General features: G+C 47.8%; 1 protein-coding gene across 7 annotated transcripts in view; it reads right to left on the reverse strand.

The window, feature by feature from the left end:
- Positions 1-2858: 2858 nt before the first annotated feature.
- Positions 2859-26159, reverse strand: part of SYNRG (synergin gamma) — a 56155-nt gene continuing 32854 nt past the window's right edge. For 4 of the 7 annotated variants that reach the window (XM_079955393.1, XM_079955392.1, XM_079955391.1 and 1 more), the window contains 8 exons: positions 17741-18334; positions 16553-16716; positions 15216-15269; positions 13134-13230; positions 12538-12686; positions 11477-11587; positions 10604-10639; positions 2859-8444 (listed from right to left, as the gene is read on the reverse strand). In XM_079955393.1, coding sequence (XP_079811519.1) covers positions 8313-8444; positions 10604-10639; positions 11477-11587; positions 12538-12686; positions 13134-13230; positions 15216-15269; positions 16553-16716; positions 17741-18334 — 1337 coding nt within the window. In that variant the 3' untranslated portion in view covers positions 2859-8312. The remainder of the gene's footprint in view (positions 8445-10603; positions 10640-11476; positions 11588-12537; positions 12687-13133; positions 13231-15215; positions 15270-16552; positions 16717-17740; positions 18335-26159) is intronic. The other 3 variants (XM_079955390.1, XM_079955394.1, XR_013833495.1) reach the window with 2 other exon arrangements.

The following is a 26159-nucleotide window of genomic DNA, read 5'->3' on the forward strand; positions in this document are numbered from 1 at the left end:
CTCGGCATCCTTTTTACCGTGCATTCATTATTATTTGTGATCAGGATGGAATCATTGCAGTTACACGCGATCACCCTCTCAATCCCATTTGTGCCTACAAAAGTTTTGAGGCAGATATACAGCCTTTGTTTCAAATTGGTACATGCCCCCATCGCTTCTTGCTGAAATCCTGCAGCTTTCCAAACCACAAGTATCCCGTACCAAGTATCCCGTGAAATGGGGGGTGGTTCCACTTTCATTGTGGCCTACCTCTCCCAATGCCAGTACTGCAGTCACATAAGGGAAGCATCACAGGACATCCAGGCCCAGGAAGAGCTTGTCTGAGGCCCGGGGAGCAGGGGCTTCTTCTTAGCACGACAGAAGTCTTGCCAAGATGCCCCAACCAGCGTAGCCCTCCAAGGCCCAGGGCAAGTGGTTGTCCCCCACCCCACAGGCCTGAGGACAACCTAGAAGGCAGAATCATGATTGGATAGTCTAGTATAAATCCACCACAATGCACTATTATGGCGTTGTTAACAGGTTGCAGAAGGCACCCGCACATGGGTCACACGGGAAATGGACAGAGCTTCGGGAGCTTCATCACAGTCACAGTTTACTATGCCAGATAGTCAAGCTTACAAGAAGTCAGATCTGCCACAAGCCAAGTCGCTAAAAGGCCCGCATTTCTGCTTGCCTCCTACAGATCAGCCTGCTTGCTGCTGTCAACACTTGCGCAGTACAAGCTGCTAAGCTCAAAAGCCACCCTCTGAACCTTTTCATCCCCATGCTGGCAGAGCTGTTTCTAAATGTACTTTCGAATCAGCATCAAGCCTGGCTGCCTAAATAGTGCTTGAAAGCTGATGAAAACTGGAAAAAAGCACCTCTGTTTCCAGCCAGCACTTAAAGTAGGGTTCTACTAGTGTTGCCAGAGCTGCAGATCAGGGTCTCCAGCTTTGCTTGGTCCCTTCCAAGTGGCACACACAGGGCTTGAGACTCCAGGTGGGCAAAATTTAATTAAGAAATATGAAGAAGACTGTGCATGAGGCTTGCAAGCTCAAGCCCGGCAGCAACTGGCTGCAAATTGTTAGCACAGACACTGCCCTTCTCTGCTCCCCTCTCCCAATTAACCTCCATCTCCAGGGCCCACCTCCGTGACATCACCAGGGACTGCCACTGGGTTTCAGGTTGGGGCCCTGAAATCTCAGGGTTTGGGATGCTCCTGGCCTAGCAGCAGCCCCGTGGCCCTGAACAGGCACCCTTAGCAGTGCAAGGGCCATATTCCCTCCTGGACTACTTACTGGGGGCCATTTGTCAGCAGAGGGAGATACCAGAGGCAAGTGGGCAGAGCCATGGATGTGAATGTTCAGGAGGCTAGTTTGCACACACACACACACACACACACACACACCCTCCACTTTCCCTCTAGACAAGCAAGAGGCATTATCAGACAGGTTCAATTCCTGCATGGGAATTCCTGCATATTCTTGCATTGAGCTAGATGATCCTTAGGGTCCCTCCCAACTGATTCTATGACACTTCCCAGCCAATGAAAAACACTCGAGGGCTCAAAACAGGGCTGTTGATGGATGTGGCAAGGGAAGGATGTGTGTCCTGGGGTGTATCACCAGGTCCACATTTGGCCCTCAGGCTATAGCTTCAAGTGAGTGTATCACCGCAGCAATACTCAGCCTTTGAGGCAGATGCCTGGTATGATTAGACTTCAAGTTACACCCACACCATGCATTTAAAGCCCTCTTTTACTGCTTCAAGTCACAGCTTCCCGCAGAGAATCCTGGGGACTGTAGTTTGTGGAGGGTGCTGGTAAGCCTAGCTCTATGACAAGCTAGTTTCCAGGATTCTTCAGGGTGGGGGAGTCACAACTTTTAAAATGATACCAGAATGCTTTCAATGTATGGCATGGTTGTGACCTTAAGTGTGTTTTCTGAAATTCTGCACTGGAACCAGACCACATGCTTCAGTGGTTTCTCTCTCCTATCACCATCATTATCATCAAGCTAATGATTCTAGTCTTCATGTGTGCTAAGATTCATACAATTCAGTTTTCCCCTTCTTCTTCCTTCTCCTCCTTATGCTGGTGGACTACATCAGACTTGATCAGTAGAGTCACCTGGCTGAGGCTTATGGGAGTTGTAGTCCAGAAGCATCTAGGACCCCAAAGTCAACAAAGACTACCCACTCCAGCATTTCATTTCCAGCGAGATTCTTTTAGGGAGTTTACGAAAACAGTGTCCCTCCTCTGTTGCTTGACCCATCACCAGGTATTGTGGAGGTACACTGCCTCTGCAGCTGGAGGCTCCACTTTCCTCATCACGGCTGGTAGATCTATCCTCCATTAATTTGTCCACAGTCTTTTCTCCTTTAACATCTTGCGGGAATGTCAGTGAAGGGCTGTAACTCAGTGGCAGACAGACTGTGTGCCCGACATGCCCAGGTACAGCTGGGAAAGTACCATATGGAAACCTGCTGCCAGTCTGCAATTAGCCCTCTCTTTCAGAACCCTGAGGACTAGAATCTTATATTCATTTAGGGCTGCCATTCAGGGGTAGGGCACCTGCGCTGCGGACAAGTAGGTCCTAGGATTCAATCCCTGGCATCTCCAGGTAGCGCTGGGGAAATATACCCACCCAAAATCCTGGAGAGCTGCAGCCAGCATCAACAATACTGAGCTGGATGGAACCAGTGGCACCAGTACAGAAGACCTTCTTCCCTCTGGTGTGTCCTGAACCTGCTACCACTGGCAGTCCATTTGGTTAAGTGCCTCTGAGCTCTAATAGGATGAAAAACATGCGAGCTGAGCATCAGTGAAGGTTCGTTTTTATTAAGCTTCAAATAACCTTTTTTTCGGAAGTAAAAGGAAATAAAAAGAAAACAAGAGTGCTTTATTGAAGATCAGGAAATTTCACAGGGATCAATAAAATGAGTTTGTACACCACTGCGAGAGCAAACAAACACTGGGAATTAAAAACAGGACCACTCTCACTCTCTCTCAAAAGGCTTTTTTTATATATATATAAAATCGGCAACAGCACACACCGCAAAGTAAAACAAGACCTTAGATCACAGTCGAGTCAACCACAAAACCACTTTGGAGGCAGCCAAGATGTTAAAAGATCTTTCTCTCCTCCTGAAGCAGCCCTTTTAAAGCTGCATCGTCTCTCCTTTTGGGTACCATCCAAAGAGCTGAATAATACCAATCTTTTAAAAAAAGACCGGGGGGGGGGAATCATATATCGTACATCTATATAAGTTAGTGTAGCAATACAATTTTGCTATGCCACTCCAATAATTGATATGCAATTAATCAGACTGTATCCGTGGAATGGGGTTTTGATTCATTTTATTCCCTTTATTAGTTGTGGCCTGGTTTGCCGTGGCAGAGCCGTTTTCCGCACCTCCTCCTCCGAAACGTGAAACGAAAGCAGAATTGCCGGGTTATCTAGAGCCTTTAGTGAAGACGGACCCAATCCAAGGCAGATTATTGACCGAATAAAAAGGATTTGCCTTTCGCCGCAACTAATGATGACACATAGATTTCAATGGGGACTAAGTGTGACTCACTTCCCCCTGAGTAGGGGCTCTATATTGGCTCCTGTGCTGTACTTTCTACAGGGTGGGCAACTCAGCTGCATCAGATCCTTCCCCATGTGACTGCCCAGGTACGACACTGGATGGGTGGGGAGCTTTTTGAAGGTTGCACGTCTCAGCAGAGGGAGAGAAATCAGGATATCAGAAGCTCCCAGTGGTGGATGCTGCGGGGGGGGGGGAAGACCCCCCATTTTGCCTGCCATGATCCAAAAGACCATGCTGGGCTCCTGCTGTCAGTGGAATGGCATTGCCTTATTTGCCTGCCTTGGACTGCAGGGCTGGTAATCTGTGTTGGGCAGGATAAAGCCATCTTGCTGAAGCACAAATATGGCTTCTGAGTTGCTTGATTTACCTGTGGTTCTCTTGGCTTTACAATTCCCACCAGCCAGGATGCCCAAAGTTCAGGGATGATGGGGAGCTGCAGTCCAATAACATACGGAGGACCTCAACTTACCCCATCCCTAACGTAGATGGATCTGACCATAGGTTTGGGCTCCACTGCCCAACCTCACTCTCCACCCCTGGCCCCACTTTTCAACATCAAACGCATCAACGGACATTTCTAAACCGTATGTTGATAGCGTGTTTCTTTAAGAGGCACGGCTTCCCCCAAGGAATCATGGGATCTGTAGTTTTCACACCACAGAGCTACAATTCCCAGCATCCCCGGCAAACTAGAAGTTGCAGGATTCTTTGCAGGAAGCCACGTGCTCTGAACACGTGGCTGTGAGTATAGAGCCATTTTTCAAAGGACTGAGCTCCTGGAACACAGTCAAGGAAGGAACAGGCAGACACACAAGGGCTGTGATACATTTTGAAATAGGTTTAAGGAAAAGGAAAACCTGCGGCTAAGATGCATGCAAAAAGACAGAACACAGTTCACAAGCAGAGACCCCACCCAACAAAAAACAAAAGCCCCCCCCCCCACATCTGTATATTTAGAAATGAACAAAAGGACGCACAACCGTTAGCATTTTGCTTCACCCAAGAAAGAAAATGTGTGGGTTTTGTTTTGTTTTTTTTAAAGAGAAATGAAGTCAAAAGGCTAGAAAGATGGAAAGACCAGCTCATGAAAACCTTCCTTGTAGATGCCAACCCACACTCAAAGCACGGCTGCGAGGCAGAGAGAAGCAGAACCTTATACAATGAAGCCTCGGAAAAACACCGTAACCTTGGATACAGTTTCCAAGGACACCGGGGCCCTTGGCTAACAGGATCACAGCGCAGGGGATGGATGAACACAACGCCAGTCTTCCAAATGAGTTGGATACGCTATAGCAGAAGAAGCCCACTCCAGGCCCCTCCACCTTCAACGCAACCAGCCTTCATCAGTGAAAAACAAACAAACATTGCTCACGTCACAAAAACACAAAGAAAGGTGTTTCGTTTGTGTATTGTTATTTTCTCCCCCTTTCCGCAAATGTTCCTTTGGTGGACTATACAAGGCACTGTGACTAACAGAAGCCAGGCGATTATTTTCCCTTCCCAGATCCGTCGTGAGCCTTACACACAGGCACAGTTCAGTAAGCTCTGCCGTAATTAGAGCTGAAGAGCTGCCTTTGCTTTCCACTGACTGATCTTTTTCTCTCTCGATCCTCGGCCCGTCTGAATACAGGCTAAAGAGCAATCTGGAGAGAAAAATTAGCACATAAACAATTGACATCCTCCTTGGATGAGGGGCACTTTTGCCCCCAGTGCTTGAATACTCAGGTTTGCGGTTGAGGCTCTCCAACAACTTGTGGGATGAGGTTTCGTTGCTTAGTCTCACTGGAACTGCTAATAAAAAAAACCCAACTCCTCCGTTATGTGCAGATCGGTCTGATTCAGCAACATGCGTGAGATCATTCCCATGGTTCAAATTTAGGCATGTCAGGCTTGCTGATGCGCCTGAGCCATAGAAGACCTGCAGTGGGGTCTTAGTAGCTGAATGCCAGGAGGGAAGTTCAGAGGATGTCACTTTTCCCGGGGAAGCACTATGCGGCGTGCACTTTTCTCTATGGAAAGATGCAGGATGAAAGATAAAGTGGATCACTCTTTTTGCCACATTGTCATTGGTGTTGAAGATATTAAGTTTCCCACTGCACCACTGATGCGAGAGCCAAGTCTAGTGTCTTCTGACAACACCCCAAGTTTGACCCCGTTAGCACTTATGACTCCCAAATACTTACTTTTTTGGGTGTGGTTAAAGGCACCAAAAGATAATTTCCTTATGAACCGCTATTTACCGAACACACTGGAGTCCTGACTACGGTTTGGCCAACCACGCAAGACTGGATTGAAAGGGTGCAGCCACCCAAAACGAGGCAGCTCATTGTTCCATGGAAGTGAAACACCCAAGGGAATATATAACCATCGGACGAGCTGTTTCCTTCCTGCAGCTCCTGCTCTCTGCCCTACGGCGCTTTTCAGATTTCTAAAGCTGGGAGAAATTTGGTGGCCAGGCTCCTTCCCTCCTCGCTGAGGCATCAGGATGGGAAAAAGCTGGAATGTGCTGGAAATTCTTTGCAGCTGTTAAAGGAGACCTAAGCTGTGCCTCCAGTTGTCAGGCTGTGCTGTCAGTGGATCTGGTCCTCAGCTAGAGAGGAAACTCACCAGAATGCGATATGTATAAACAAGCTGGCCACAAGCTGGGAGAGATCAAAAGCTCACAGCAGGCATCAGCAGGAGCCAGCTCCCAACTGTGCCTTTGGTTGCCCCACACCGGACATCCACATGATGTATCAGGTGTGGGGAAGGTGGGGTTTCTGGGGAAGGGGAAACTGACACCCCAAATTCAGCCTGTGGGCCGGAGGTCCCCCACCCTGTAGTCCTAAGCGCTGCCAATGGTGGAATGGGGGAATAACTTCAACAGTGGTGGATCATGAAGCACAGCACACTGGGAGATGGAACATCACTAGGCCAGTCCCCACCAACCTCCAACCAAGGGAGCAGCATCAGGTTGCCAATCCAAGTGAAGGGAGAGATCAACAGCTCACAGCAGGCAAGTCTCTCTAAAAAAAGAGAGGCACGAGCATTGATTGTTTAATGCCGGCATAGGGTTTTCGGACTACAATTCCCATCATCCCTGGCCACTGGTCCTGTCAGCTAGGGATGATGGGAGTTGTAATCCCAAAACATCTGGAGGGCCGAGTTTGCCTATACCTGGTTTAATGGTATAATCAGGCTGCTTGCTTCGTTTAAGCCTAATGAAACAGCTCCCCGCCCGCCTTCGGTTTCAGCGAGGTGGTTTGCAGTCTGGAGGTACTGAAGAAAGGGAACAGGGAAAGAAAGAAAAGCCCATTTTGCTCCACTGCGTTCTCTGCACCATTGCTCTCTCGAAGCCGCAAAACGATACGACCCACTTGCTCAAAAGAGGAAAGAGGCCGCCTCCCCCAGCCACCCTCAAATTGTCGGCGTACCACAAAGAGGGTGCGTTTGAGAAACGGCCGTTTAATCGATATAAGCCGGTTATACCCTTTGGAGGCTCTCACTCTCTCTGCAAACTTAATGGAGTCGCAAACAGTGGTAATGCCCTTTAGAAGAAGCAAAAAGAAACCCTCCACAATTTCACACTTTGAGAGCCCTCCGCCATTCCGCATGTCTATTTTTATTCCACACTGCCAAATTTGACAGCTGGTTCATTCTAGGGAGAGGTCTCAAGGCTGTAAAGATCAGCTGCTTTCAAAGTGCGGGGGGGGGGGGCTTCTTTAAGGGCAGACTCGCAGATTTAAAGTGAAGCCAATACACATTTAAAACGCACAATTCCACACCTCAGTGAATCCTGGGAACTGTAGCTTCCCCCTCGCAGAGCTACAGTGCTCAGAACCCTTCACAAACCACAGTCTATTTGGGGGAAGTCATGCGCTTCAAATGTGCATCAGGTTTGCTTGAAATCTACGGCGTGGATCTGCCCAATTGTTTCCTGCCTGTGCCCCAAAACTCAGCAATGGTAGTTTTGTCTGATAATACCTGCAAGCAATTCTGAGCTGACATGCTTAAAGCCAAGAGTGCCTTGCCAGTGGGGTGGGGTAGGGGGAAGGAGGTGGGGAGAAGGGGACCCCTGACACTTAAACCTGGTTTTGGAAGCTCACCATGTGAGAAGTGAAAAACTATTCAAGACCTTGCTCAAAAAACAAGAACCACCCAACAAGGATCCCAAGCCGACCCTGTCTCCTTCTGACTTTGTCATGCTAGGGGCTCTAAGCCACTCAAAACAGAGGTTATCACTTGTGGGAGAGAGATTCCTCCACCTTCATTAAGCAGACAAGAAATTTGCCAACACTTGAAGGGCAGACTGTGCTGGTCAAATGCTACTGGAGAAACACAGTTTGTGCCTCAGTGCAATCCACGCCTCCACCCCACCCCCAAATCAGTGGATATTTCCAAATTCTTGAGAAGTCCATCACAGGGAATTTGCAGATTTAAAAAACATAGTGGCTTTCACCCTTTTGGAAGAGAACAGCTAGTCTAAAAACAAACGTTTTATATATATACACTTGAACCCAGTCTTCCCCCAAGCTGGAGATGTCTGGCTGCAGCAGACTACAACTCCCATCCCGCAGCCAGCATGGCTGTGGATCTGTAGCCCAGAACGTCTGGAGCACTCCAGCCTAGGGATGACTGCCCTAAGCGCTAGCTCAGAACAGTTTCCACATCTACTGACAGCCCTCCCCACCCCACCCCCACTGCCCCTCCAGTGTATTCTTCCCCTATCGAGACCAAGCCAAAGCTGAAGGAACAAAGTCCGCTTAAAGTAGGTCAGGCAAAATGAGGCCCGGGGGTTTGGGCTCAACGCAGTTGATCCAGAAGTTGGCGCAGCTGGCGTGATACTGGTGCCCTCCGTAAGCAAGTTTGAAATTGTCCGTTTCCGAGTTAAAGGCCTGCGGGGAAGAAGGGGGGAAACAAACAAACAGCAGAGTTAGGAACTGCCGTGATGCTCCCATGTGCTGAAACATTGCACCACGGAGAGAGGCCTGGATGCCGGCGACGCACAGGTACACACTGACAGCCAACAAACACATTCAGTCTCTTTGTGGAGCTTCCTAACAGCTCGCAAGCCATCGCCATCAAACCATGGCCACAGCTCTGGGATAAACCAGCAACAGAGGGCCTTCAATTTCCACTTTGTGTGATTGAAAAGAGCATTTAAAGGCAGCTCTTTTGAAGAAGTGGGAAGATAAAGAGGCTGGTTGAAGGCAGAATCTATTTTGTTTGTTTATGGCATGGTGCTCCTTCCATCTCAGGCAAGGCCGGAGGCTATAAGACAAGGAGCGAGAGGAGCCTCAGGCCTGCGGCCCTCTAAGCCTCTTTACCTGGCCCTTCAGGGCCCTCTCAAGGCCACACCCCTCACTGGCCCTGCTTCACACCCAGACCACTTGCTTTCCTGGTTGCAAATGTGTCCTTGATCATGCCTCTCACTTGCCTGGATGCAGAGATGGCATGTAGACCCTGGGCTGCTGTACAAAGGTAGAATTTGGACTGAAAAGCATTGCCTGCCCTTCCTAGAAAGAGAGGGGACCTTTCGGGTGGCTGCATCCCAGCAGGGGAATGTTCCCCTTGCCCCAAAATTCATGTAAAATCTAGCCGGCCTGCCAAATCGTGTGATATTATATCACGGGAGAAAGCACGGCGGAACCCTGAACCAGGGGGACTCCCATTAAGAGGCAAGGAGGACGCACTGCAAGGTTTTGCCGGCTTAAATCTAGCGTGGGAAACCACAAAGGAGCTGAAATGCACCTGAGAGCAGTTTCCGACTTGGGCGTAGCTGGCAAGCCGCTTTTCAAGGAAGCAGCCCACACACACAAACACCCCAGGGCTGATTTGTCAATGGCTGAGCAAGCAGGTGGAGTACTTTGGGGAGAGTGCTGCTTTTGGGGGACTGGAAGAAATGCACTTGTTTTCTCGCTGGTCTGAAGTCGCAGCTATTCACCTCGCAGATATCTAGAATGCAAAGCACTTCCATGACGTTAAGAGATTCTATGTAATTGTGTGAGAAACAGCTGTAGGAGTATAATAAGGTGACTGTACACCAGCTTTGAAAACAACCCCTAACTTTGCACAGACCCACTTGTGTGGATAAAAATAAATGAAGTATCCTTGGGTAAAGCCCCTTAATTCGTTGCAAATGATGGAGCCCAGCTAGTCTTTGCTCCCATGGAGGAATCGTGGAACACACAGAACCCCACACCTTGAACAACACGCAGGAGCTAAGAGAAGCAGTCATCAGGCTGAACTAGACCCCCCCAAACTTGAAAGAGAAGGTGACCCCCACAGACCCCCCCCCACCATCAAAACCTGAAAAGTTTTTAACATCTTCATGCACAGCAAGGGTGGACGGCACAAGCCCCTCTTGCCACAACACGCAAGGCGAGATAGGTAGGAGCCAATGACACAGACAACTCTTTCTGCCACACCACAACACAGACCACCACAAAAAAGCAGATCTATTCACAAAGCAACAGGCATGCCGACACGAGAAAGACTCGGTTTGTGCGCAGAACTAAGCGAAACCATGGATTAGTGGGAATGTGCAAGAATGCAGGCTCCCTGAGAGGAGAGTGTCCCTTCTTTGATCCTCCTCTGTCCCAGCTTTAGGCTCAGCGCATCATCTGGACCTGGGCTTGCCGTTCATCTCCTCATGAGTGGTGAAGTATAGAACTAACTTTGATCAGAGTTTGTGGTTTGTCTAGAGTGAGACAAGCCATGAAACTGGGTTCAGATGACACGCTTGGCCAAACCATGGTTTAGCGGGCAGCAGCAGGACCAGAGGACAGAACAAAGCAGCTACTTGTCTCCTTTCTGGAAGTTCCACATGCTTGCAGGCTTGCACTAAGCATTCAGTTTGAACCAGGCCCTTTAGGGGAATGGACTCGAGTGCGAGTTAGTTGATTAAAATTGAGAGGTTAGAGAGAGGGAGAGGCACAGTAATTGTTAACTGGAGACAAACGGAGGAGGGTGCCAACGGTCCCCGCTACCACCTTGCTTAGGGCAAACATTAAAAGGAAATATATATATGTATATAGCTTTCACGGGTCCGTACTTCTCTAGGAGGTTCCTCCGGAGGCTTCTCTTCTTTCTGAAAACGTCGAAACCAGAAAAGGGTCAAAACATAGTCGCCAAAAGAGGGGAGCTGGTTGCCAACCAAACTCGCTCATGTTTTAAGAGTCCCCATCCCGCTCCACACAGCGGGGCTTTTAGAGCTGCTCCAATATATCCCACTGACAATCCGAGTTTCTGAAGGCTGTGGGGCTTGTCTCTTACGAAGAAAGAAGATAGAGGCTCCAAGCCAGCTGCAGGGAACCCCTGACTCCAGAGTCAACCCCCCAGTTGCCTAGGAAATAAGTTACAAGTAATCGGGAACACCTGCGACCCGACAGGTACTGTCAGATTGCAACGCCCATCACTGGAGAGCATCAGTGTTGACTCTTGCCCTATAAAACAACGATGGGTAACTTGAGATTCTCTGGACGTTGCTCAGCTGCAGTTCTCATCCTTCCTGGCTGCTGGGGCTAACAAGAGTTTGAGTCTCATATCTGGAAGGCCATTACCCTTTTATTTGAGGAAGACTGTGTTGCCTTGCTGGGTGGATCCACACAGGCCCAGGGACTCGTACCTCTTACTTCCCAACTTTGCGGGCCCCACTAAGGCTGCCTGGGGTCTCCACCCGAGCTGGAAGCAGCAGCAGCAGCAACAACATGCATTCGGACGGGCGGGAGAGGGCGTTTCGGAAGGAACTCGGCTCTCCGCGATGCGGCTTTCTACCAAAGCTACTTGCGATGGGGTCGCTGGATGCTCCGGGTGCTTGTTAAAATTAGTGGAGCAAATGCAAGGGTGGAAGGCAGCAAATGCAAACAGGGGTTGAGATAGGTGGGGAGATGTAAAAAAAACAGACAACAACACAGCCTCTACTTACTTTGCTTCGAGAATTTACATTCAAGAGGCACACCCCACAAGCCAGTTCTTGGGCGTTTTTGATTCCCGGGCGAAGCATACAGGAGGAAAAATCGAGTGAGTTTTCGTCAGGCTGTAGGAGGAACAACAGAGGTTGGAATAGTATATTGTTCATAAGTAGTTATCTCCTGCCTTGTTCTAAGTTATCTTCCATGGTCTCTTCTAGCTTCCAACTTCTTCTAAGCTGCCTTCTACCTTCTAATCCACGAGTAGGCAAACTAAAGCCCACGGGCCAGATCAGGTCCAATTCCCTTCTGGATCCGGCCCGCAGATGGTCCGGGAATCACCGTGTGGCTCGCCAGTGCGCGCATTCTTTCCCCCTCCCTCACATGGTGGCGGCGCCACCTCCTCCCTCCCTCCTCCTGGCGTCTCCCCACCCTGCCTAGAGGAGGAAGGGAACTGGCCTTTGTTGGTGCCAGCAGCAGCAGCAGCAGCAGCAGCACTCAAGCAGCCGCTAGATTAAGCAGCCCCTCTCCAGAGCCCTTTCACGTGCCACTCATTGTCCCGCCACTGCTGCCAGCCCCTGCCACTTGCAAGACACAGGTAAGGAGCCACCGGGGCTCGTGGTGCTTTTGCATCATTCCCCCCCCAAAAAATATAGTCCAGCCCCCCACAAGGTCTGAGGGACAGTGGACGGCCCCCTGCTGAAAATGTTTGCTGATCCCTGTTCTAATCTGTTCTCTGCCTTCTATCTTCCATGCTATCTTGGTTCACAGAAACACAGTCCACTATTTGTCCATCTAGCTTTGGCTGCATCATCATCATCATCATCATCATCATCACCATCACCATCATTATTAAATTTCTGTCTCATGCTTTCACCCAAAGCAGCTCAGCATAGCAAATAATTAAGAAATAAAACAACCATTGAGAAACAAAAGATTATTTACAGCAATCTAAAAGCATTAAGCACATCTAAACCATCCGTATCTCCAACGGCACTCAGAGTCTGAACACTGGGAGCAGAGCAAAATATGCCTAAGTGGACCCACCACAAGAGACGTACCACACAAAAGGCCTTACCGTTAAAGCAGCAAGCGACATGAAACTGATCAGGTTGTTCCACACTTTGTCAATGTCCTTCAGTAGTAGCTGGAGCTTCTCGCTACAGACGGCTGTGGCTTTGATGCCCAGCTCTACCCGTTTTGTGACTCTATAAACCTCAACGACCCCTGTTGAGAGATCAAAGATGAGGGTGGAGGGGTCACAGGAGGCATGGCAACCCTCAGACGGCAGGGGTGAGGAACCAAAATGAATGTGGCCCTCCAGGCTTCTATCTCTGGCCCTCAGAATTCTCCCCGGGCCACACACCCTTGTAGGCTTTTATGTAACTTAGTTGCAAACCATTTTGATTTTTGTTGTTGAAATAGATGTCTATAAATATTTTTTTATAAATAGATAAAACAAGAGCATCAGAGTCTCACACAGCGCGTCAACCACAGAGAAATCTAAAGGGTAGATGGAGGTGGGGAGAAAAAAAACAAATGAGGTTTCAGGAAGTGGGAAAATATTTTTTTTCTCCTGCTTAAAAAAAAGAGGCACATCCCAAGCAGAGCTGTTGGGTGTCTTTGCTCCCTGTTTTAATTCCTCATCTTCATGAGATGCGGTAAAATCCATACCTAATAAGTACTCCATGCCTTGTGCGGAGTGGATCACTTCGGTGCAGACGGAGGAGCTGCTGATTCCGTTCAGGGTGTCGTTTGCCTTCTTGATGACCTAACACACAAGAGACGCTTGTTTGTTCTGCTGAACTCAGGATGGCGTTCATAGCATCCCCAGTGAGCCTCGAGCCCAGGCCTGCTTATCTCCAAAATATCTGCCACATCACGTGCATTCACATTATGCCACAGAAGAGGAACCTCAGGATGCATGTGGCCCTGGAGGCCTCGCCATCTGGCCCTTGGAAACCTCCGCAGACCACCCCCTGCAGCAGCCCTGCTTCCCAACCCAGGTGGTTTTGCCTGGCTGGAGTGCATCCCTGAACTCTGACAATGCCTCTTGCTTATCTGGTTGGTGGAGGAAAGAGGTGTGTGTGGAATGGGTGTAGAAACTAGCCTACTGTACAAAGGCAAAAATTTGCATTTGTTGCTCTGCCCACTGTTGCCTCTGGCCCCACCCACAGGTTTGCAGCCCAATCACAAATGTATGTTTGGTTAGACAAGAACAGGGTTAGTACACAGAGAATCCTTAAACTTCCTAGAGAGAACCCTCTCTGTGTGTGGCCACTTCTGTTGCCTCCTCTGGCCAGGAATTCTGTAACAATGGATATAACCCCTTACAGTTCCTTCCACCTCTGAGGAGACTGTTTCCATTCACCTTGCTTCCAAGACAAGCAAATGTGTCTTTGGGGGTTCCAGACACAGGCACCCTATTTTGAGACCACCAATTTTTATTCTACTGTAATTTAGAAGTATTTTTCAGTAAACTACTTTGCTGTATTTTCTGCCTGCATTGAAATGTAAGTACAGTGGTGCCTCGCAAGACGAAAAGAATCCGTTCCACGAGTCTCTTCGTCTAGCGGTTTTTTCGTCTTGCAAAGCAAGCCCATTGACGGCTTAGCAGATTAGCGCTATTAGCGGTTTAGCGGCTTATCGGATAAGCGGCTTACCGGCTTAGAAAAAGGGGGGGGGGAGGAAAAAAAACCCGCAGGAACTCGCAAGACATTTTTGTCTTGTGAAGCAAGCCCATAGGAAATTCGTTTTGCGAAGCGCCTCCAAAACGGAAAACTCTTTCGTCTAGCGAGTTTTCCGTCTTGCGAGGCATTCGTCTTGTGGGGCACCACTGTAAACCTTTTTGTTTATCTTGCTAAAAAACAGGTGAAAAGGAAGGAGGTCAGAAGACCACAAATAAAAAGGTATAAAAAAGGTATACAGTGGTACCTCAGGTTACATACACTTCAGGTTACAGACCCCGCTAACCCAGAAATAGTGCTTCAGGTTAAGAACTTTGCTTCAGGATGAGAACAGAAATTGTGCTCCGGAGGCACAGCGGCCGCAGGAGGCCCCATTAGCTAAAGTGGTGCTTCAGGTTAAGAACAGTTTCGGGTTAAGAACGGACCTCCAGAACGAATTAAGTACTTAACCCGAGGTACCTCTGTAACTGCTTTTATTCCTACGCTTCAGAAAGCTGCAAAACATCCAAGTGTTTTTCTTCTGCTAGAAAGCCTGCTTATTTTTGCATTTCTCCCACACATGTGGGATAGGAGGTTTAAATTTTAATCTATAGATTTAATCCTCCATCCAATATCACACGTCAATTATTCCTCTCCACCCCAGCAGTCGGTGGTTTCCCACTGCGGTGAGATGTACAGTCATACCTTGGAAGTCAAACACCTTGACCGCCAAACGTTTTTGCTCCCGAATGTCACAAACCCGGAAGTGATTGTTCCAGTTTGCGAACGTTCTTTGGAACCCGAGCATCTGTTGCAGCTTCTACGGCTTCCGATTGGCTGCAGGATCTTCCTGCAGCCAATCAGAAGCCACGCCTTGGTTCCCGAATGTTTTGGAAGTTGAACGGACTTCCGGAACGGATTCCGTTTGACTTCCGAGGTACCACTGTACTGTAGTTCTAATTAAATGATAGTAACTCTTTTCTATCTGTGTGTTTATGCGTAGGAGCTGGCACATACACACAGTATCAAAACCTGTGACCATCCCACATGAGGTATACAAAGAAGAAGGGCGTTATTTTGATGTACTTACCTGGAGGGCACTTTCTAAACATCTCTGCCATTCATAGGCATATCTCTCACTTTCCTAGGTGGAAAAGAAGCAGCAGAATTCCACAGGTTTCAAAAATAAACAAATAAATCAGAACTAGTAATGACTGCCTTATAAGTGATTCCCACCCCCTGCTACACAGAGGTAGCAAAAAGCAAGGAAAGTTCCTAGAAAGATACAGGTGGTTTTCATGTGGAGATTGGGAAGTGGTCCATCAATGTAATATACCCAAACCCACACTGGTTGGAGGATATAGAAAGATGGAGAGAGTTTCCTTTGAGGAAGGGCCATAGCTCAGTGGTATAGCCCTTGCTTTGCATGCAGAAGGTCATAGGTTCAATCCTTGGCATCTCCAGGTAGGGGTGGGAAGGTCCCCTTGCCTGAAACCCTGGAAAGCCGCTGCCAGTCAGTGCAGACAGTATTGATCTAGATGGACCCAATGGTCTGACTCAGCATAAGGCAGTTTCCTATGTTCCTATATTTCTAACCTAGGTGAAATACATCCTGCATGCCAGGATGGCAGGGATCAAAAGCTCCAAAGCAGCACTATCTGAACACCACCACCAAAGAACATTGCAGGGGGCTGGACTAGACAGCCCTCAGGGGGTACCTTCCAACTCTAGAATTCTATGATTCTACACGTTCAGCAATATTGTGGCATAGTCCTTTCTGGGATTCTACCACTTTGCACAGCAAAAAGGTGAAATCTCAACTCCAATATGCTCCCTTTCTATTAAAACACAACTCCCTTAGTATAGAAAACTCAGGAAGAGAATGTAATTATCTTTTTTCCTCACAAGCAAAAAGTTTTGTTTATAATGTCTGAGAACGTACCACCCCTGCAGTCTCTAGTGGTAACGTCCAGGAAATTCTATTCTGTGATTCATACACATATGTTCAGCTGTTAAAAGAGGATAAGGTAAAGGTAAAGGGACCCCGACCATTAGGTCCAGTCGTGACCGACTCTGGGGTTGCGGTGCTCATCTCGCTCTATAGGCCGAGGGAGCCGGCGTACAGCTTCCTGGTCATGTGGCCAGCATGACTAAGCCGCTTCTGGCAAACCAGAGCAGTGCACTGAAACACCATTTACCTTCCCGCCGGAGTGGTACCTATTTATCTACTTGTGCTTTGAGGTGCTTTCGAACTGCTAGGTTGGCAGGAGCAGGGACCGAGAAACGGGAGTTCACCCCGTCAGCGGATTCGAACCGTCGACCTTCTGATCGGCAAGCCCTAGGCTCTGTGGTTTAACCCACAGCGCCACCCAGGTCCCTAAAAGAGGATAGGCCTCCCGGAATTCCTCTCTGACAATCTCTCCTTACCTCCACTTCCCCTGTGAGATCTTTGTACTTGTCTCGGATGACGGGCAGGGCTGGCTTCTCACTGAGGGTATTTGACCGATCTCGAAACGGCTGCTCCGGAGGTGGCAAAGGTGAGGAGCGGCTGATCTCTCTGTCGCCCAAACTCAGGCTCCGTTTGTGAGATCCTGGAAAGAAACACAACACATGGAAAGTCAGGGTTGCGTGTATGCCCCAGTTCTGAACAGAGCATTTAGAATAATAACCTCAAAAAGAACTATTTGACAGTAAGAGCTGTCCGACAGTGGAACAGACTCCAAAAGAGGTGGTGCACTCTCCTTCTTTGGAGACTTTTAAGCAGAGGTTAACTGGCTATCTGTCGTGTATGATTTAGCTGAGATTCCTGCATTATAGGGGGTTGGACTAGATGACCCTTCTAACTTACAATTTTATTATTCTATGAAAAAGAAGAAGAAAAGACCTTGGCCTCGTTCACACGTAACACTAAGCAACAGTTTGTTCAATTATGTTTTATTAAACCATGGCTTAGCATTATGTGAGAACCCTGCCCAGTGGTTTGTTTACTGCCAAAATATCGTGATCTGAAGTCATGGTTTGCTGCTGTGTTACAAATTTTGGCTTGTTTTAAATATGGTTTGGTGTTATATGTGAAGCCAGCACCCTTCCTTAACCATGCTTTGTTTCACCACCCCTCCCCAGATGCTAACCAAGGTACAAAGACATGAGGCAAGAGCGATAGCAGCTAGAAAATAAACCAAACTTTAGAGAAAGAAGGCACGGTTTGTTGGGTCATCTGTGGGACAACTCAAGATTGAGTTATGGTTTGTTAAATGAACCATGGCTTTGTGTTCTGTGCAAACCAGGTCAATATGAATGTTGCACAGCGAGGCAGAACTCAGCTCCTTGAAAATCAAAACTTCAATCAAACTTCAATTACTTGCCCTAAAGTGTTAAAGATTTGCTTAATACTATGCAGGCTAGGAAGATCAGAGGCCAAATGTAGCTTGCAAAGCCTTTCCTAAAAAGCAGCTCTGCTGAATCAGAACAAAGGCTTATGTAGTTCTGCATCTTGCTTCTCCAGGATGTTCTGCATGCAAAGCAGAAGCTCTAGCAGGGAGCAAGGTCCCTTCCCTTGCTGGGGCTGATGGGAGCTGTAGTCCAGAACAACTGGAGGCCAATGTAGACACTCACCTTGAACAGAGAGGTCGAACGTTGCAAGCTCACTCTTGATCATTTCTTCACTCGATTTCACCTTCCCTTGGGAAGTTGCCAGTAAGAAGTCAAATTTGCTGATTTTGGGCTTCTCGCTCTGAAACTCTCCAAAGTCGTCGGTGCCTTCTTTGGCTGCTTCTACGGAGAGGCCAGCAGAGTCAGCCTCTTGGGGCGTGCCTACAGCTGGGCTTCCAGATGTCTCTGCCAAAGGCCTTGCAAACTCCCCAAAGCCTTCAACGTCATCGTCACTCAGGTCCGCAGACTGAGGGTCAGGTTCTTTGAAGTTAGCAAAAGGTGAGAACTTCACGTCCTGGAGAGCATCCTCACTTGCAAAGGTGGTGACTTTGGAAACAGTGGTCAAGGTGATGTTCTCCGAGCTGCCAAACAGAGTCTCTTTCTTCTGGAGGATGGAGGTGGCCAAGGAGGAGCCACTTCCTGGAGGAAAGGGGAAGGGGAGGGACTTCCTGCTTTGGTAGGCGTCGTCTTTGTCAGACCAATCATAGCTTGGGAAGCCACTCACAGTGGAGCCGTTGCTGAAGCTTCCAAAGGTGGTCCCTTTCAAGTCATCGAGATCTAGAAAGGGAGGGACAGAGAAAAAGAGAAGGAGAAGACCCAACCATTAGAGCACTAGTGACCAGTGTTTTCAGCAAACAGTGACACAAGTCAAATCCAAAGGTGGTGCCATTTTGGAGAACACCAGAGTATCTCAAAAACTGGCAGCTCCCATCTGTAGCTACTGACCTCCGAAACCTGATCCTCTGCAGTCATAAGTACAGTGTCTGAGCTCAAAGATCAGGGCTCAAAGATTGTTGTTCTTGTAAATCCACAGCTACAGAACAAGGGAAGCTGGCCTGACTCCATCTTTACCTGTCCTTCAGCAGACAGCTAAGACATACCCTTTCTAGAAGGCTTTCCTAACCACTGTGCTTCAACACAGCACTAGGCTGTTCTCATTTTGCTTCGGGAATGAGAGACACTGTGGCCTTCCAGTTGTTGTTGGACTCCAGCGAAGGCTGGTACATTAAGGCAAATGGGGCATTGCCCCACGTAGCTCAGTCTGCCTCCAGCCAGGCCTCACCTGCCTTCCTTCTCAAATACAGCTGGTTCATGGTGTCGCAGTGCCCATTAGATTCCTCCTCTTCAGCCTCAGCGCCCACCCTTGTACAACTCAGCAGGGAGGAGGAGGGTGGAGGCAAAACTGGAATTCGTTAGCCCTGTCTCCCACTGGCTCTGGCTTCACCTATTTGGGGCTCCCTGCTGTGTGCCCCACCAGTTCCAATGAATACCAGCCCTTCCACAGCGTGACCAGTCTGGGTTGATGGGAGCTGGGGGTCCAGCAGCATCTGCAGGACCACAGCTTTCCCATCCCGAGGCAGGAGAGCCTGGGAAGGACCCTTCTCTGCCCCAAGACTTTTGAGGTCCACTGCCCGTCAGAGTAGACAAGACTGGGCAGAGGTTTATGGTGGGGATGGGGAACATGTGACCCCCCAGATGTTGCTGGACTCCCAAGTCAACCTGGTGAGCAGACCAGGGATGCTGAGCGCAGCAATATCTTGAGGGCCACATGTTCCTCGCCTCTTCTTTACATGTTTGACTCATTACTGAAAAGCCACAAGCCAAGCCTGCGGATGCCAAAATGCTAGGTGTGGGTTTTCTTTTAAAACAAACTTCCTCTGATACTAGAAGCAGCCTGCAGCCATCAGGACTAGACGCCATTGATAGTCTCTTCTCCCCTATAAAGCCATTGCTACCTCTTGGCAGGCTCACGTTGCATTAAAACTTAAGTTTCATTCTGGATTTCTGGCAACGGGCTGAACATGAGCAGTGCTCACAGGAGCTTCCCTGCCTTAGAAAACTGGAGTGGGTGGTGGGTGGGAATAAGGCTTCTACCCACATACCCTGGAACACATCCCCAAAGGCATCAACACTCACCTGGTTAGTGTGCAGCTGAAGCTGGCACAAACTACGGTTCGTTTCTGTAGCGGGACCTACCCTGCGGAATGCTCTGCCAACTGAGGTTCAGCTCAGGCCATCTCTATACTGCAACCTTCCGCAACCTGGATGTTTGGGACTACAACTCCCACCATTCCTAGGCAGTCATAGTCCAAAACATCTGGCAGGACCCAGGTTGGCTAAGGCCACTTTACTGTTTCAGGAGGCCAGCAAAAACCTGGCGGCTTTAAAAGGTCATCGACCTTGTTGAAAGGCTGTCTGACTTTGGAGCTCCCCTGCCTGTTGATATCAGGCAGGCCACTTTGCTGTACTCTTTCCAGTACTCTTGCTGAAAATGTTTCTGTTTGGGCAAGACTACCCAGATATGTAAGGGACACGGGTGGCGCTGTGGGTTAAACCACAGAGCCTAGGACTTGCCGATCAGAAGGTTGGCGGTTTGAATCCCTGCGATGGGGTGAGCTCCTGTTGCTCAGTCCCTGCTCCTGCCAACCTAGCAGTTCGAAAGCACGTCAAAGTGCAAGTAGATAAATAGGTACCGCTCCGGCGGGAAGGTAAACGGTGTTTCCGTGCGCTGCTCTGGTTCGCCTGAAGTGGCTTGTTCATGCTGGTCACATGACCCGGAACCTGTACGCTGACTCCCTCGGCCAATAAAGCGAGATGAGCGCCACAAACCTAGAGTTGGCCACAACTGGACCTAATGGTCAGGGGTCCCTTTACTTTTACCTTTACCCAGATATGTAGAGTGTTGACATATGTTTTTATCTGCTTTTAATCATTGATATTAAGCATTCTTTGAAGATTTTAAATAATGGTTTTCAACCCTTTTTACTGACATTTCCGTTGCTTTATTCTTGTGAACCTCTCTGAAGCTTTCTTACAATGGAGTGGTGCATAAATCTCGTGAAACAAATAACACGGGTGTTGTTAGGCATGGTTTTTTTTCTTAAATTCTTAGCCATCTTGGATTCCTTTGGGGTACTAAACCACTTTAAATGAAACATTAAGCAGCCCTTTTTAAAGCTGCCCCTTTTACCAGCTTTCCTCACAATTCATTGAGTGCGCCTGGCAAAGCTCATCTCCACTCAGTTCTTTGGTGTGTTGGCCTTGTGGATAATCCAGTCATCGCCCTCAAATCTTCCACCCTCTGGAAACTGCACCAGGCTGCCTTAAAGCCTGATCACAGGTACAGCCACAAAATATGCATGGTATGCCCTACCTGCCCCCTCGCTAAGTAAATGGTGCTGATCCATGAGAGTCTTTTCCAACCCTAGCCAATGGAGCAAATAAGAGCACACCTGTTGGAGGCCCAGCTTCCTGCTCTCATAACAGTCAACCAGATGCCTCAATGGGAAACCGCAAAGCAGGACCTGAGCATCGCAGGACTCTCCCCACCTGCGATACCCAGCAACTGGATATAAAATGTAGACATCATGGCTAAGGGCCCACATACCAGACATTCAAAGCACATGGCTTTCCCCACAAGAATCATGAACAGTAGTTCAGCTCGCGCAGAGCTACGATTCAACAAACTTCAGTTCCCAGGATTCTTGGGGGGAAGTCACATGCTTTAGACATGCAGTGTGTACGCAGTCGTCGTGTCTACTGCCTGGCATGCACAAGGTCCCAGGTTCAAGTCTCGGCCTCTCCAGGTAGGGCTAGGAATGGCCCTTACCGGAAGATCTGGAAAGCTGCTCTGAGGCAGTGTAAACAATACTAAAAGCTAGAGGAGCCAACGGTCAGACTAGGTGTGAGGCAGCCCTTCTTATGTTCCCCCATACCTGGAAAGAACCCTTCATCTGCAGATTATTAATTTCATGGGAACCCACTCTCTAGTTGGCTGGGGGGCAGGAGAAGAATGTTATCTCTAGTAGCAAACACTGGAGCTCCAGAAGAACAGGAGCTGAAGTGGGCCACTTCAAGTATGATATGGGAGAACTCTGAGGTTTGTAGAAGGATGGCATCATCTTGAAAACGGACCCTAAGGGGGCACAAAAGCCCTCCCAAAAAAATACACCAATGAGGACTAAGCATGCTCAGAACCCAAAGAACACAGAGTGCCAGTTGGAAAGGAAGGGAGAAAATGGAGTTGGCACAGGGAGGGAAGCGGGATAGAATACCTTGCTTGAGCAACTCAATAGTTTTGTGAAGGAAGGCTGGATGGTGCAACTCCTCCTGTTTACAGCATTTGGGGTATTTTAGCTTAGAGAAAAGGCAAGCAAGAGGTGGCATGGCAGAAATATGCACGGCAGAGAGAAAGTGGACAGGGAAAAGTTTTCCTCCCTCTCTCGTAACACTACGACTTGCGGATATCCAAGGAAGATGACTGTCTGGAGGTTCAGGGCAGATCCAGCAGGCCTTGTGCGTCTAAGAAGGGAGGGAGGGCATAGCTATCACCCTTCATGAATTGTCATCCTTGGCCCTGTAATGCCCTAGAAACCGTGCCCAAGCTCTTGAGCCTGAGCAACGTGTCTCTCAGCCACAAACAGAGCTCTTGTCCATCATTGCATACTTGCGTTGGCTGGCTGGCTGGCTGGCTTTCGCCACCACCTCTCCTCTCCCTGCCCTGACAGTCACTAAAAAGAGGAGAAACAGCTGCATAACCATTTGTCAAGAGATTTAATGCTATCACTTGGGGACCGGATGAGAACAATGCATGTTTGTCGCACTGTGTGTGTTAACTGGCTTCCAATGTCAGGATGTCTGTGTTACCGACAACTCTTCTATGAATGGCCAGCAACAATGACATAATAATTGCTATCTCAGAAAACTGATAAATTCACTTCACGTATCTCATGAAGTGCAGTCTAGTCCCCAAAAGCTTATGTTGTAATAACTCTGTTGTTCTTGCAGCAACAGACTAATACAGCTACCCCTCTGGAAGATGTTAAGAGAGAGAGAGAGAGAGACGTTTTCAGTAGAAGGGGATACGATTGCTTTAAACTTTTAAGGGCTTAATTTTTTTTTTTGCTGATGGCAACCAGATTCATTTCTGGACTCTTTAAAAAAGTGGGGAGGGGGAAGAAAAACCACACATGCTCAGACTTTCAAAATATGCCAAGATAAATATTTATTTAACACAGCAGGACTTACAGATCGCAAAAGAGAACGCTATACAGGAGCTCGAAAGGGCAGTCATCAGAATCAAAGCATGCAGGTCAGTCTTTTTGCAGAAGAGAGAGATATCTAAGCAGATTCGAAAAGGCACATTCACACAAGGAAATGTCGAGTTCAAATAAAGGTATCAGAGGGGGAGGAAAACTGACAGCAAAAAGTGGGGGATCTCTGGCCCAATTTCAATTTATGAAGATTCCTCTCCCCTACCCCCAATAAGCACCAAGGCGTGGGGGGGGGGGTAGGGGAGAAGGACTATCGGCCTGCAGGTTCAAGAAATTATGCAATCTTCCATTAAATTTGCAGGCGAGGGTATTTGCCCTGGCTGCATTATTCAAAGACAGGGAAGGCTTGGGAAAGAAAAAGACCCCAACACCAAACAATTCAAATTGACAAGAGCCTTGGAGGGAGGGTAAAGGGTTAAAATTTGGCAAGGAAAGCAGCAGCAGTAGCAGCCTGGTTGAAATTAACATGCAGCAAGGGCTTAGAAAGTTCAAAGTTTGTCAGAGGTTAAACACACCCCCCCCCCAAATTCGAAATCTAGCCACATTTTTCATATTGGCTGCCTTCTGCACAAGGAATCATATAGCAAAGTTTAAAGAGACAGTATCCCCTTGAAATAATTTTGAAAATAAGTCTCTCTGCTTCACCCCAACCTAGAGAAGTTAAGGCAATTTGGCTGAAAGGGGACAGATTCTAATATCTCTCCCCCCCCCCACAACTGGCCTAACATTCATCCCTTCTTGTCACTATAACTCATCACTGCCTCCAAATTCCTAGGTCCTTTTCTTTGCTGTGCCAAAACTGAAACATTCAGATAAATTCAGTTCTACATACATGCTCACTTTTTTGACAGGAACCTCTCTTGTGGAGGAGCCCCTTCTGAAGACAACACAAAGTTAAGCGCCCAACGGCTGACCAGCCATTTCTCCTAAATCAAGGAATAAATATATAAAAGGGATACTGTCCCTTTCTGACATTTCAGTTTACAGACCAACAGGAATCAAAAGTCTACTTAAAGTATGTAAACTTCAAATAAAGTTATATAGACACTTGAACATTATCAATTCAGAGCTTGAAATGCTTCAGAACATATATACACACGCATATGGAAACGCCAGAGCACAAAAAAGTTGATTTAACAAACAAGAATTGAGAGAATGATCTAAGAGACTTCAGACAAGGACCAAATAATAATTTAAAAAAGTGTCTGGGCCAGAGCAGATGTAATACTTCCTGCCGTTTTACTAAGTTTAAGGGATCACCCTCTGGCTGTACAGCTGAATGCATTCACTCCTCCCTTATCCCAAGTGAAGATACAAGCCATGCAGCTGCACTTAACCACAGTTTCTTGTTACACACAAACCAGGAAACTCTGGTCAACGGCTCCCGAACAAGCCAGGATTCCGAAACTAATTTCAAATCAAGGCTCCATATCCTAAGTTGCTGGAAGCCCTTGGATGAAACAGCCAAGTCAGACCTGAGAGCAGACCCGCTGAAAGGAACAGAGATGGTTTTAAATAGCTTTACTCTGGAAATAACCCACACCGGGTGTCATCCATTAACCATAATTTCTCAGTCTGGAAATAAAGGGGAAGCCAACATGTTCCCGGCTCATCTCTCCACTTGCATAAAGGAAGGAGCAAAAGGGCTGTGCGGCTCTCATTACAGCTGCAACGGAGTTAACTGTGCGAAATGCTAATCAGGGTTGATTCCCAACCGAGATTTGAGATGCTGGCTAGCCGTCAGCTCTAAGTGGCAGTAAGGATGGTTAGCTTTGATGCAGCTGTAACAGTGAACCATAGTTATGAATGGTGGGAACTCAAGAGCCAGAAGGGAGTCTCTGTGATCCATTGCTGAGCCATGACTGAGGTTAGCGCATAGGAAGCATTAGGACTGAACCGGCCCCTTTGAGGAATACATTGGAGTTGGCACTAGAAAGTGAGCTTCCATTGCAGTCTTGGAAAAGACAAAACGAAAACAAACAAACAAAAACACCCTGTCAGCCTCCTGATTATCAACACTTAAAAAGTTTAACACACTTTGCATCAAAGAACATGATCTGCTTAACCCAGCATTTGGACCCAAGATCCATCTCTCAACACAAATCAAACGACAAGTGTCTATCACTGAATTGCTACGGACACCAAACTCATCTCTGGGAAATGAGCCACATATAAAGATACTGACACGATAAGATTAGAAAAATAGTAGGAAAAAAGTGCTTTTGGAAAAACCCAAAGTAAAAACTTCCAAGAAAACACATTTTGTAGGAGCCAGGGAACTGAGCGACCCAACAGGCCTTATACCCATGCATTTTAACATACAAAAAATGTTTTCATTCTTCACCAAGAAGAATTATTTCCTGATATTTTGCACCCTGTTAGAGGAATTCTCCATAGCTAAAGCCACCAACAGTCCCTCCCTGCCTTCACCACTTAAAAAATGATTGTAATATGGTAAATTTCTGCTCTTCTCAATATCTTGGGGGGGGGGGGAATTTTAGTTCATGTGAAAATAAGTGATGCTTGCAGCAATAGCCTTCCTGCCACAAATAATACCAACGCTGAATAATACTTTTTTGTTTTTGTTTCGGAATACTGTCATTTCTCTCCTGTTTTCAAAGGCCACGAAAAGCTTAGTTCGTTGTTTTCCCACTCGTGTTTTTACAGGCTTAAAAAAAGCACAAACCCAAAACAGGGCATGTGTGTGATGTTTTAACGAGCTGCAACCAAACTGGATTTCTATGCTTTCATTCTAATTTCATAAAGGAAATCTAATAAGGAAAGAGAAAAAAGGGAGGAGGATTCCTACTATAAATGGTCAACACAAGATCCCCTTGGCTTTTGGAAAGCTTGCAAACGCATGAGCACCCACCACAATTTGGCAGCCAAAGTCAGAACCTTGAGAGGTGGACCAGCCAAAAGGGCCCTTCCCATCTAAACACCATGGAGCTTAGCTGGAAGAGGCCCACACCATTCGCTTTTGCTAGGTAGTTACACTCACCTGATGCTTAATGCAGAGTTATGGGACAATTTCTATGGGGAAGTGTCTTCCACCGTACCAGTGGATCCAGATTCGCAACACAAGATGGCATGTCCCCTTTTTACAAAAAGTCAATTATTTGCACAGAGACAGGTAGGCTCCGTAAAGTCACAAAGTGGGCATCAACTATAGATTCTGATGCCGATACACACCACTGGGAACCTCCCCTTGCAGACTAAGGGCAGATCCACACTATGCATTTAAAGCATGTTTAAAGGGCATGACTTCCCTGCCCCAAAGAATCCTGGGGACTGTAGTTTCTCCTGACAGACCTACAATTCCTAGTGCC

This window comes from Podarcis cretensis (genome assembly GCF_951804945.1).
Source record: "Podarcis cretensis genome assembly, chromosome: 15".
Lineage (NCBI taxonomy): Eukaryota > Metazoa > Chordata > Lepidosauria > Squamata > Lacertidae > Podarcis > Podarcis cretensis.